This window comes from Chiloscyllium plagiosum, unplaced genomic scaffold (assembly GCF_037043375.1).
Source record: "Chiloscyllium plagiosum isolate Xiang-an unplaced genomic scaffold, Cpla_swu_hap1 HiC_scaffold_42, whole genome shotgun sequence".
Lineage (NCBI taxonomy): Eukaryota > Metazoa > Chordata > Chondrichthyes > Orectolobiformes > Hemiscylliidae > Chiloscyllium > Chiloscyllium plagiosum.
In genome coordinates this window covers 35,313,746-35,328,048 of record NW_028270180.1, presented here as the reverse complement: position 1 = coordinate 35,328,048, position 14,303 = coordinate 35,313,746, and the positions used below count along the sequence as shown (strand labels likewise).

Genomic DNA, 14,303 nt, shown 5'->3' with positions numbered 1-14,303 from the left:
ATGCATTGATTACATTTCCTGTGTAAATTAAAGTAGTGGCTGTATTTTGAAATCATTTGCAAAGTAGCAGCTTTTACGATTGAACAAAACAGCCCTCTTGTGGCTCAGTGATCGTGTCCCTACCCCTGAACCAGGAGGTCCAGGTTCAAGTCCCACCAGCTCCAGAGGTGTGTAATACCATCTCTTGAGTGGATTGATTAGAAAACAAAAGCCTCCCACAAAACCTAGTGCTCTTTGAATTCATCCACATTTCTGGCAACTGTTTGAATTTGGCACCACACTGCAGGGATCTCTAGGCATGCTGAAGCAATGATGTTAATAAGAATGGCAAGAAGCTAGTCACAGTGAAGTATTCTCACCGTTAATCAGAACATTTTAAGTACTGAATCCCTTTACTTTTAGTTTAAATTTTTAAATAACAAAATAAAAGATGGAAACAAAGATGAAAATTACAGTTTTTTTAATGGAGATTTTATCTGAGAATTTTACATTTCTGAAGTCTAAACTTAATTTTTAATGGGGGTGTGTGAGGATGTTCAGTGGTAATTGAGAACAAATATGCCATTAAACAAGTTGCATGCCTTTCAACAAGTTATAAACTTTTTCAAGGGTAAGACTAAGAATATAAGAGTGGGAAATTTTGCCATTTCATTAATTTTCCAATGATTACAAACTGGAGGAATCTCTATAACAAAGTGTAGAATTTCTCACAGTAACTTCTGTTTTTCTGGATCTGTACACTTACTGTCAAATTTAGTAGATTAATGATTACGACTACTAACATTTTAGTTGTCATTACCACCTCAAAACCCAGGCCTTTGTGTGACAGTATTGTCACAAATTGTGATTGGCTTTGAATATTGGTAAAGCCCCTGTTAATCAAACCCATTGTACAGCTGTTGATTAGATTAGATTAGATTAGATTCCCTACAGTGTGGAAACAGGCCCTTCGGCCCAACCAGTCCACACCGACCCTCCGAAGAATAACCCACCCAGACCCATTTCCCTCTGACTAATGCACCTAACACTATGGGTAATTTAGCATGGCCAATTCACCTAACCTGCATATCCTTGGAGTGTGGGAGGAAACCGGAGCACCCGGAGAAAACCCACACAGCCACTGGGAGAATGTGCAAACTCCACAACAGCCAGATGCTGGAATTGAACCTTGGTCCCTGGTGCTGTGAGGCTGCAGTGCTAACCACTGAGCCACCGGGCCGCCCCAAATAGTGAGTCCCTTCATTTCAAATTGTGAATTAATTGGAGGCCATCATTGGAAAAATGGGAAGCCTCGCTCATTTTAAAAACATAGTGTTATAAAAATATAAAAATTTATGGGGTCGATCAATTTTTTAACTCATTCAGTTCCTTGCGTCTGAGTAATTATATCTTAAGTGAAATGTTAAAAAATAATTGAGATGGCAAATATTTTTACGTGAATTATTTATTTTTCTAATTTATCTTGATCTTGACATCCCATTGTTGGATAACATTTGATTTTTTCCAAATTTAAATTGCGGTATTCTTATAATTTCTTTTTAAGGATATAAATGTAAATTCACTACTTGGGAAGCTGCTATGGAAAGGATTTAAGATTAATAGACATTTGAAAGTCTTGCTTGCATGTACAGTTTTGCTTCAAAATTAGAGTTTAAGATTCTAAGCTATTGAAAGAGAGTGATTCATTTATCTTTATCTCTCCTCTCTTTAAAAAGTGAATTTTTACATATTTTACACTTACACCAGTCTGCTAATCCATAAAATTCATGTCTTTCTGCATCCGTATGTTTATTCTTCTATAACTGTCTTCTGTACATTCCTCCTTTCTATCCCTCACTTGCTTTCATCCATGTCGTTCTGAATCTGATTAAAGCTTCCCTACTTCTTGGTCACCCAGTGACACACCGCTATACAACTTGGAACCCTGTGACCCACTGCCTTTTGATGTCTCACGATTCCGTGGGTTGACAGCTTCTCTGCTGCTAGACCTCACCTACTTAACTGGCGTTCATGAAGAGGGAACTAAACAGAGTGCAAGACGTCATGAGAAAAAGCACAGGCACGAATCTGAAGACAAAGCAGAGATGGAGCAGAAATTCGAGGCAGATCTTACTAAAGAAACCATTGATCGAGTGATCACACAGTCAGCTGAGGAGACAAAAGGCATTATGCAAGGTGGAGCTTCCAATTCACGATCAGAAAATGACATTTCAACTTGCACTATGGATTCCGTGCATCTCAGTTTAGATTCTCAACACCATCTGCTGGAAGGAAAACGAAAGCCTCATGAGCATGTACTGAGAAATCATGATTTAGTTCAATCAGAAATTCGAGCAGTTCAGTTATCGTACTTGTGTCTTGGTGCTATGAAGACACTTAGTGTTCTACTTAGCTGTAGCAAGTATGCAGAATTGTTGCTGATCCCAAAGGTTTTAACTGAGAATGGCCACAATTCAGACTGTGCTGGGTCACCAGTTATTCAGGACGATGGAGAAATGAGAACTGCGCTCCAGTTTCTGATGCGCCACATGGTGAAACGGGCTGTCATGCGTTCACCAATTAAGAGAGCATTGGGACTGACTGATCTTGAGCGTGCACAGGCCATGATTTATAAACTGATTGTGAATTCGCTGCTGGACGATCAATTTGGTGGCAAAGTTAAACAAGGTATGACTATTTATGAATATCAACATTATAATGGTTAGGCTGCCAAGCATCGGTTGCCTCATAGGTTTAGGAAATACTTTGTTTGAATAAGTCACTAAGATCAATATGTGTAAGCCATATCTATAGCTGCCATGCTGACTAATTAAAATCTAATATACAGCACAGTTAAATTTGCAAACATGTATGGAATCACAACGAAGTATAACAATACAATAATTTGTTCATTTCAATTGCATTGCTCTATTTAAGATTTCTGCAGGGCACTTCTTTGGTTTCCTTCTTTTACAATTGGTAACCTTTTGCCTCATCGTGTACCCCTGCACAAAAAGAAATGTTCAAACTAAGAACAGGAGAACAATATGTTATAGAACATAGAACATAGAAGAATACAGCGCAGTACAGGCCCTTGGGCCCTCGATGTTGCGCCGATCCAAGCCCACCTAAACTACACTAACCCACTATCCTCCATATACCTATCCAATGCCCTCTTAAATGCCCATAAAGAGGGAGAGTCCACCACTGTTACTGGCAGGGCATTCCATGAACTAACGACTCGCTGAGTGAAGAACCTACCCCTAACATCAGTCCTATATCTACCCCCCCTTAATTTAAAGCTATGCCCCCTTGTAATACCCGACTCAATACGCGGGAAAAGGTTCATACTGTCGACCCTATCTAACCCCCTAATCATCTTGTACACCTCAATCAAGTCACCCCTAAACCTTCTTTTCTCTAGTGAAAACAGCCCCAAGTGCCTCAGTCTTTCCTCATACGATTTTCCTTCCATACCAGGCAACATCCTGGTAAACCTCCTCTGCACCCGTTCCAATGCCTCCACATCCTTCCTATAGTATGGCGACCAAAACTGCACACAATATTCCAGATGCGGCCGTACCAGAGTCTTATACAACTGCATCATGACCTCAGGACTCCGGAACTCAATTCCTCTACCAATAAAAGCCAGTACGCCATATGCCTTCCTCACCGCACTATTTACCTGGGTGGCAACTTTCAGAGATCTGTGTACATGGACACCAAGATCCCTCTGCTCATCCACACTACCAAGTATCCGACCATTAGCCCAGTACCCCATCTTTTTGTTATTCTTCCCAAAGTGAATCACCTCGCACTTAGCTACATTGAATTCCATCTGCCACCTTTCTGCCCAGCTCTGCAGCTTCTCTATATCCTGCTGTAACCTGCCACATGCTTCCTCACTGTCAACAACTCCTCCGACTTTCGTGTCATCCGCAAACTTGCTCACCCAACCTTCTAATCCCTCTTCCAGGTCATTTATGTTCTCAGGCTACTGATAAACAAAATGCTACTGATGGGGTCCCTGACTTAGGAATGTCCAGACTGACAAAAGAGATTTGATACTGTTATTAATTTTAAGCATCCAACATGCTAATGTTTACTCATACAGATATTCTATATTGTACTTCACTGTCTTCCAACTTGCCTGCAAATTGACTAAGGACCACACTCAGGAATGGAACTTGTTTGTAACTCAGGAACAGTCTATAGTTATGATGTGTTTTCTCCTTTTTTGTGGTGGAGAGAGGAAAGGAGACTTTCCCCACAGGAATTTCCTCAGGCCCCTTGTTACTTTTTTTTCTCAGTATTTAATGACCTCTAGTAGTATGGGTTGAAGACGTTGAAGAAAATGCAAAGGCCTGTATTTATTGCAAAAAACTGGGTTTACTTTCCAGTAAAAGAATAATTATTGGCAATACCTCTCCATTGTTAGTCAATGGTAGAATTGAGCTAAGCTGACTCTAAATTGGGGAAACTTGATTCATGCTCATACTGACTACTTTTGACTATTGTGTACAGAGCGGATTATCACCCATGTAAATTCCTGTTTACCTGTGACAAAAATAGAAATTACTGAAGGAACTCCAGACTATCAGAAGGATGTGGATGTTTTGGAGAGGGTACAGAAAAAGTTTACCAGGATGTTGCCTCGTGTGGGGGATTTTAGCTATGAAGAAAGGTTGGATAGACTGGGTTTGTTTGCACTGGAATGCAAAAGAATCTGTAGTGTGTAAGATTGTGAATGGCATGGAATGATTGGAAAGTATGAGGCTTTTTTCCAGGTAGGAAGGGTCAATTACATGGAGTCACAAGTTCAAAGTACAAGGTTAAAAAGAGATGTGTGAGGCAGGAGGAATTGAAAAGGAGCATATTTGATAAGATCCCTCATGCAAGATTTTATTCGGTAAAGTTAAAGCACATGGGGTAATTGGCACACAATATTGATTGTCATACAGGAAACAAGGAGTTGGAATCAATGAGTCTTTTTCTGAGTGCCAAGCAGTGACACTTACCATACCATACTTGGTCTCCAGCTATTTATAAATTACCTGGATGAGGTAACCAAATGCAACATTTCCAAGTTTGCTTCGACACAAATTTGGTTGGGAATGAGAGTTATGAGGAGGGTGTTAGGAGCCTTCAAGGTTATTTAGACAAGTTGAGTGAGTACACAAAAACATGGCAGATATAGTACAATATGACTAAATGTGAGGTTACACACTTAAGTGTGAAAAAACAGGCAGAATATTGTGTAAGTGGTGATATATCAGGAAGTATAGAGGTATAAAGGGATCTAGGTGCCCTTATACACTAGTCACAGAAAGTAGACAGGCAGGTTTTGATTGGTTTTATTGTAGTCTTGTACCTAAGTACAGTGAAAAGCTTTGTTTTGAAAGCAGTATAGGCAGATCATAGCAAACAAGGGCATACAGATCATAATGTACTTAGACAGAGTGAGGCATGCAAGGTTAAAGCTACACAGGAGATGCCCTAAGCAAGATCAGCATTAGTAAGATCAGCATTATTTGAAGTCAGAGAGGTTTGTTGAGAAGTCTAATAACATCAGAGAAGAAGCTGTTTTCGAATCTGTTGCAGCATGTGTTCCAGCTTCTGTATTTTCTGCCTGATGGAAGAGTTGGAACAGAGAGGTGCAGCAAGCAATTAGGAAGCCAAAAGGTATGCTGGCCTTCATTGCAAGAGGATTTGAGTTCTGACGTAAGGATGTCTTACTGCAGCCATGCAGGGTTTTGTTGAGACCACATCTGAAGTATTGTATGCAGGTTTGCACCGAAGAAAGGATGTACTGACAGTCAAAAGGGGGTTTCATCATCACATTTGTTCACAGGTCAATTTGTACGCAAGTGGGAACACAATGCAGGACAACATACAGTAGCCATTTGGAAGTCCAAGTAAATTATAGCCCTGTAAGGAATTGCATTCATAGTTACAAGCATTCTTAGAACATAACAGCACAGTACGGCCCTTTGGCCCTCGATGTTGAGCCAACCTGTGGAACCAATCTGAAGCCCATCTAACCTACACCATTCCATTTTCATCCATATGTTTATCCAATTACCATTTAAATGACCTTAAAGTTGGAGGTCTACTGTTGCAGGCAGTATGTTCCACGCCCCTACTACTCTCCAAGTAAACAAAACTACCTCTGACACCTGTCCTATGTCTATCACCCCTCAATTCAAAGCTATGTTTTTTGTGCTTGCCATCACCATCCAAGGAAAAAGGCTCTCACTGTCTACCCTGTCTCATCCTCTGATTATCTTATTTGTCTCAATTAAGTCACCTCTCAACCTTCTCTCTGACAAAAACAGCCTCAATCCTTTAGCCTTTCCTCTTAAGACCTTTCCTCCATACTAGGCAACATCCTAGTAAATCTCATCTGAACCCCCGCCAAAGCTTTCACATCCTTCCAATAATGCAGTGACCAGAACTGTACACAATACTGCAAGTGTGGCTGCACCAGAGTTTTGAACAGCTGCAGCATGACCTTGTGGCTCTGAAATACCTCCTTAACAACCCTGTCAACCTGGGTGGCAACTTTCAAGGATCTTACGTACATGGACACCGAGATCTCTCTGCTCATCTACGCTACCAAGAATCTTACATTTAGCCCAGTACTCTTTATTCCTGTTGCACTTTCCAAAGTAAATCACCTGACACTTTTCTGCATTAAACGCCATTTGCCCCTTCTCAGCCCAGCTCTGCAGCTTATCTGTGTCCCTCTGTAACCTGCAACATCCTTCAGCACTAACCACACCTCCACCAACCTAAGTGTCATTCGCAAATTTACTAACCCATCCTTCTACACCCTCATCCAGGTCATTTATAAAAATGACAAACAGCAGTGGCCCCAAAACAGATCCTTGCAGTACACCACTAATAACTGAACTCCAGGATGAACATTTCCCATCAACCACCACCCTCTGTTTTCTTTTAGCTAGCTAACTTCTGATCCAAACTGCTAAATCACCCTCAATCCCATGCCTCCATATCTTGTGCAATAGCCTGTCATGGGCAACCTTATCAAAGGCCTTACTGGAATCCATATAGTTCATTAGTTGATTGTTTGTAAGTCTGGTTCTCCTTGTACTTGGCATGATGGCAGCATTCTATGAAGAGCTATTAGTTGGACTGGTTCTGCATTCACTGGAATTTAGGAGATGAGAGGGGATCTGATTGAAATGTATAAAATATCAACAAGGTTCTCCAAATGCAGCAAGACCTGGACAATCTCCAGGTTTGGGTTGAAAAGAGGCAAGCAAAATTCATGCCACAAAAAACATCTCCAATTAGCAATAATCTAATGTCTGCCCCTTCCTTTCGCTAAGAATAAGACTGTCTTACTGAAGCCTATTAGGTCCTAAGGCAAATGCAGGAAAAGTGTTCCAAAGAATGGTAATGGCACTCAAAATTAATTTGGTTTTTTTCCTTAGATGCTGCAGATAGGTTGAATTTCTCCAGCACGTTGGTTTTATTTCAGACCCAGCATCTGCTTTAATTTAATTTTATTACAAGGAAGATGTTTCTTCTTATAGGGAGACTAGAACTAGGAGCTCAGTTTCAGAGGTCAGTCTTTTTAAGACAGATGACTTTTCTATTCTCTCAGAAGATTGTTCATCTGTGGAATATTCTTCCCATTAGATAGTGAGGTGTCAGTCGATGAACATATTCATGGTTGAATTAGATTTTTGATCAAGAGATGTAGATGTTTATGATGCACATACAGGAACGGTGGTGTTCAGGCCAAAATCCTATCAATCATGAACCTGCTAAATGGTCTAATTCTGCGCCTAGGTTGTGTGTTCCTAAACACTTTATGAATGTTTCAGGAAAAATTACAAGTCAAGAGCAACATAGTCCCTTAAAGACTAATAATAGTCAATGTGGAAATAGGATATGTGGGCATCTGAATAATTACTTAGCATCAGTATTCACAGTAGAAGAAAATGTTGTCATGTTAGATGACCCAAGAAAACTGTTGTTAAGTCAGGGACTGGGAATCACCAGTTTTGATATAGGTATTACTGCAGTATTGAAGAAATTAATGACCCGAAGGAGTGGCAGATCTTCAGGCCGACTGGTTTTCAACTAAGGATTTAAAAGCAAGTACTTTATATTTAGACGATGATTTCAATTAGTCTTCCAAAGTTCTCTTGACTTGCAAACTTTTCTTTTAGTTTGGAAAGTACTCAAAATGCAGTTGTGACAGGGCCACATAGGACAAATGGAGAGAAACGCTTTGTTTGCTAGTTAGAAGTCTAGAAGGGGGGCATGATTTAAGAACTAAAGCCAAAACTTTCCGTGGTAAAGGACATTTGAAGTTTGGAGGTCTCTCAAATGAAAGTTGATAGATGTATTATCAATTTTAGCTTGAAAATTATAAATAATTGTTAACCAAATATGCATAGGGATATGGGACTACAGTGTGTATATGGTGTGATTAAACAATTAAATTATCTCTATGTTGAACAACCAAGCTATCTTCATAAGTTATACTCAAGTTTCATACATTTGTATAGTTAAATCCCTGTATGTAATGGAATATGATTAAATTGCATATTATATTTTATATGGAAGCACACTAATTGTGATCTATCGATTTATTACTACCCTTACAAATTCCTGACAGATGCCCCTCAGCAGCATGAAGAAATAGATGCTGCAATGCATGCACAAACACCTGTTACTACAAGTCCTTCTGCCTCCAGCACCACTTCATTCATGAGCAGCTCTCTTGAGGACACCACCACTGCTACTACGCCCGTCACTGACACAGAAACTGTGCCTGCCTCAGAGTCACCCAGTGTAATGCCACTCAGCCTTTTACGGTATGTGTTGTCATGCTCAATCTGATTTTAAGTGATTGATTGAAATTTATTCAGAATTGTTTCATTGTTTTAGCTTAAACCTTAATGCTTTTAAGCTAAATATGGGTGTATGTAAAGAAAATTAAATTTAGTTTCTCATTTGGTTAAGAAATTTGTGATTGGTTCTGAGCATTATTGTACACAAGTACTGAATGTTTGCAGCAATATGTGATACCCTAAGAATCGAGAAAGAAGAATTCGAGCAGTTGAAGATGGTGTCATTTATGATCATGTTCATGTTGTTCCTGTGACCTTTAATGTGAAAAGACTTTTTTATCACTAATATTGTTCCCTTCAGTCAAATGTTCTCCAGTTATCCAACTACCACACTGCTGCCTAGTCGACGAGCACAGACCCCACCTGTTTCTTCTCTACCAACCTCACCTTCTGAAGAGGTGGGTAGACGACAGAGTCTCACTTCACCTGAATCCCAGCCCACTCGACCAACAAACCGAACAGGTACTGAAATGACTTGAGCTTAGTTTTGGTTTTGTTTCTTTACATCAGCTGCCGGTTTATAAACTTCTCGAAGGGTCACAGGACCTGAAACGTTAACTTTGATTTCTCTTCACAGATGCTGCTAGACCTGCTGAGCTTTTCCAAGAACTTCTGTTTTTGTTTACAGAATCCGCAGTTCTTTAGGTTTTCACAAACTTCTGTGGTTTGCGTCTACCTTACTTCATGACAAGACATGGAAAACTTTCTTTCCTTTAAAGTTTTGAAAACAATACAAACTTCCTGTTTTACACAGACTCCAGCAAATGCTAGACCCTAGTTTTTAGAAAGAATTAGTTGCTTTGTGTTTGTTCAAGGCCCATGCATGAGGAACTAGACTGTAGGTGGGAGGGGAGAAGGAAGCTTTAAAGCTTTTCAAAATTTGGGAAACATTGTTTGGTATTCATGTTCAGGAGGTCAATGTCTCAACTGTGTTGAGATAACCAAAAATAGTTCATGTAAGACGTTACCAGTCAGTAAATAATGCGTGGGGCTAAAAGAAGGAATGCTCTTCACCAATGGATAGTTTATATCTTGTAGCTCAAAGGTATTTAAGAGGTGTTCAGGTTGATCTTCATGCTACCACACTGCCCAAACCTCAATTACTTTCTTTTCTAGAGGCTTATTTTTCAGATATTCCTCCTGGAAAGGAGATGGTGGCCATACCATCTCCTTTCCAAATGCCCTAACCAAATCTCTTCTCTGCCTTCTTTCCTGAAAGGAAACAGAGTCACAATTCTATTTTCACAATCATCATTCCTGAGACAAGGGACTTTTCTCATGAATATTTTCTGTGCTCTCAGTGCTTTCACATACATCCTAAAGTATGATGCCCAGACCTGTATACAGTACTCTAGCTAAGACCTCTCAAGTGCAACATATTCTCCTTGTTCTAGCACTCTATTAATAGTACTGTTAACCTATCATTCCATCTTCAATGACTTCTGTGCATGTACACTGGTCCCTCTACTGCTGCAATCCCTTTAGAATTATTGCTTGTATTTGACATTACCTCTACATGTCCTTCCTACTGAGATAAGTCATTTCACACTTCTCCATGTTCAACTTCATCTGCCATTTGAATACCCATAAGTATTATGTCATGTGCACCAAATAATATATTAATATACATCATTAATTTATATCAAAAAAAGCACGAGTTCCAACACTGGCCCTTCAGGATTTCCACTTCCCTTCAAGCATTCCCTTGGCTCGAAAACCTCCCATCAACTATTACTTTCTGCTTTGATGAATGGTGAAAGAAATCTTGTTCGTGGGCACATGAGTAGACCGTTTAGAGTGTTGAGCAGTTTCCTCATTGCTGAGCATTTTCCTCAATTCCACTTTCCTGCACTGTCTCCGTCTGCCTTAATGTCATTTATGTTTAAAGTATATCATCTCTATCTTGAACTTCCTCACTTTTGATTGAACTAGCTCAGCCCTTTTAGATAAAGAAGTCCGAAAACCCACCATCTTCTGACTGAAGAAATTCTTCCTCATCTCAGTCTTCATTGGCCTACTCCTTATATTTGGATCATGAGAGAAGGTGACAGCCTAATAGTATTATCTCTGGCTGTTAATTCAGAGATCCAGGTAATGTTCTGGGGACCTGGATTCAAATCCTGCCACAGCCAAAGGTAGAAATTAAACTTGATTTTAAAAATCTGGAATTAAGAATCTAATGGTTTGACCTATGTGTGACTCTAGATCCACAGCAATGTGGTTGACTCTTAACTGCCCTCCTAAGCAATCTGGGATAGACTAGACTCTTCTCCTCCGTGACCTTAAGGAAAGATCCTATCTACATCTACCCTGTCACATTTTCTCAGAATTTTGCAACATTGAAGGAGATCACCTCTCATTCTTCAAACCTCTGGGGAATATAGACCCAGTTTTATCAATTTCTCTTCAGAAGATATTCTGACCATCCCAAGAGTACACTTTCTGAATGGCAAGTAGATACACCTTAGAGTTGCAGATTGCTAGCTCAGGGAATGGTCCTTAAGCCCATTGTATCCACATTGGTCAAGAAACATTCACCCATTCTCATCTTCTATTACTTGGCCCATTTTTGAGGGTGTCTGCCTCAACCACTTTTACAGGTAGAAAGTTCCAAATTTCTACCACTGTTTGGATAAAAATATTTTTCCTCATGTTTTATCTAAACCTAGGGACAGGCAATAAATGATGGACAACCAGCGATGCCCACGTCCCACAAGTGACTTTAAATTTTACAAAAACCTTCTGCCTCTTACATTAAATCTGTGTTCCATATCATTGATCCCTTCATCAAAGGAAAACGTCTCCTCCTATATGTGCTGCCTAAACCACTTTATCTACCTATCCTGATACCTTAAGGAACCCAGTGTCTATTCCCTCTAAGGTCTGCTGATCCTCGGTACTTCCTAGGATCAGACCATTTATCATATATTGTCTTGCCTTGATAAGGTGATCAACACTACATACTACTCCAGGTATGATGTCACTAAGACATACTATTGTAGCAAAATATTTTTTGTATTCTAATCCTCTTACAACGAAGACCAACATAACATTTGCCTTCTTCATTAATGAGCTGTACCTGCATGCTAGTTTTTATTGACTCATGAACAATGTCATGCAGGCCCCCTTTGGATGCCAACACTTCTCAGCCCTTAACCATTATATACTTGGGTTTTCTACCAAAGTAGATAACTTAACTCACTTTATATACAATCTGCTCGCTGACATAGCCTATGTAAGTCTGCTTGAAGCAATCTTGCGTTTTCCTCACAGCTTACATTTGTACTAAGTGTTGTGTCTTCAGCAGAAGTTGTAAATATTACTATTTAACCCCAATTTAAAATCACTTAAATGGCTAAGATCCTAATACTGACCCTTGTGACACCCCACCAGTGACAGCCTACCATTCTGAGAACGATCCATTTGTTCCATCAGATTGGTCAAATATGATATCCCTTTCATAAATCTATGTTGACTGTGCCCAATTTTGCATACTCTGTTATATCCTTTGTAGCAGATTCTAAAATTTTCCCTTCTACAAACTTCAAACTAAAAGGTCTGTAGTTCTCCCTTCTCAAATTGCATTTGGTACTTCTCAGTCTGTAGGAACCTCTTTGAAAGAGAATGCATCCGCTATCCCTGTTGCTGCTTAACTATGACACACTGGAATGCAGCTTATCTGGTCTGGGGTATTTATCAATCTTCAATCCAGTTAGATTTTCAAGGACTACCGCTTTACTAATACACAGAGCCATTTGGTGATACAGAACTGTCAATCATCATTAACTGGTGCACTCTTCACGGCAAGGCTTCTACCAATCAGAGTTCACTTAACACCTAATAATACTGTTGTCTCGTTTACTATAAATGTTGATTTTCCCCTTAAATTCTTGTTATAAAATGTCCTAATTGTCGAAAATATGTTCTTTCTCAACAAAACTCTTTACAATTTCTTTTGGTTCCTCAGTTTCTCCCAGTTGGTTACCTAGTACCTCTGGGAGATTTTCTGTATTCTTCTTTGTGCAGGTAATCTCAGAATAATAAAATAGTTTCCCCAGTAATTCCCTTTCCTCCACTATAAACAGCCCTTGTCTACCTGGAATAGACCCATATTTGTCCTGGATAATATTTTAATTTTTACTTGCCTAAAGTAGCTTTTACAATCTGCCTTTGATTCTCGCCAGTATTCATATTCTCCTTTTCTTTCCTTTCCAATTCCTTGGTCATTTGTATTGGATTCTAAATTGCTCACAAACATTAGGCTTACCACTTTTTCTGGCATGCTTATAAACCACTTCCTTTGATTTAATGCAATATTTAACTTGTTAGCAGTAGTTAATTTACCTTTTCCATTGGATGTTTGTACCTCAAAAGAATGTATATCTGTTGTTGACTTTGTTCGACTTTGTTGAATACCAGCCATTGTTTATCTGGGAAATCCTTGAATATATTTTCTCAGTATACCAAAACTGACTTGCCCCTCACATCATCACACTTTCCCTTGTTCAAATTTAAGACCTAGCTTCAGAATGAACTATATTGCATTTGAACAATGTGAAATTCTATTTAATTATGGTCACTATTTCCCAACGACTCCTTTCCAGCAAGGTTATGAGTCACATCTTCTTGTTACATAATACTAAATCTAAAATTTTGTTGTTTGTTGTTGGTTGTTCAATGCATTGCTTTGGAACCTATCACATACATACTGCAGAAAACCATCCTCCACAGCAGTAGTGTAGATTAGTTTTACCCAGTCGATATGTAAATTGAAGTAACCAATTTCTACTGTATTATCTAAATCATAATTACCTATAATTTCTGGATTTCTACCATGCCCAACGTTACTTCTACTGTTGGTTATGAACATCTCCCTCCAATTTTTCTGACACTTTGCTGTTCATCAGCTCCACCCAAACTGATTGTACATGTTTCTCCCTTTGATGTGAGATCATTCCTCACTGATCCCATTCCTTATTAAGAGCACTACCCCACCTATTTTTCATCTTTGCCTATCCTTCCAAAATGAGAAATACCCTTCATTATACAGTTCCCAAGCTTGGTCACCTAGTAGCCATGTGTTTCGAATAGCATTTAAATCATATTATTTACATCAATTTATGTCTTAAAATCATCAATCCTCTTGTGTACTCATGCAATCCTCTTGCATTTAGTTCTTTTATTTTTATGACCATTATTCCATAGTCTGATATAATTTGATGCCAGCCTTAGACTCAGCATTCTTCTAGTATCACTTACTATCTTTTTGCTTCCTGTTACCACTTTTGCTTTCATTCAATATGAAGAAAAAAGTTTTCATCCAGAGGATGGGGGAGGGGGATGGTCACAAACTCACAATCTTTACAAATCGTATAGACCTACATAGTAAAGTGGGACAAGTGTAGGTGGAGTACTTTATGGCAATGCAGCTTCAAA

General features: G+C 39.2%; 1 protein-coding gene across 6 annotated transcripts in view; it reads left to right on the top strand.

Annotated features, from left to right (window-relative positions):
* Positions 1-14,303, top strand: part of herc1 (HECT and RLD domain containing E3 ubiquitin protein ligase family member 1) — a 483,062-nt gene that overhangs the window by 242,682 nt on the left and 226,077 nt on the right. For 5 of the 6 annotated variants that reach the window (XM_087981970.1, XM_087981967.1, XM_087981968.1 and 2 more), the window contains exons 38-40: positions 1,874-2,667; positions 8,633-8,831; positions 9,169-9,329. In XM_087981970.1, coding sequence (XP_087838096.1) covers positions 1,874-2,667; positions 8,633-8,831; positions 9,169-9,329 — 1,154 coding nt within the window. The remainder of the gene's footprint in view (positions 1-1,873; positions 2,668-8,632; positions 8,832-9,168; positions 9,330-14,303) is intronic. The other variant, XM_087981969.1, reaches the window with a different exon arrangement.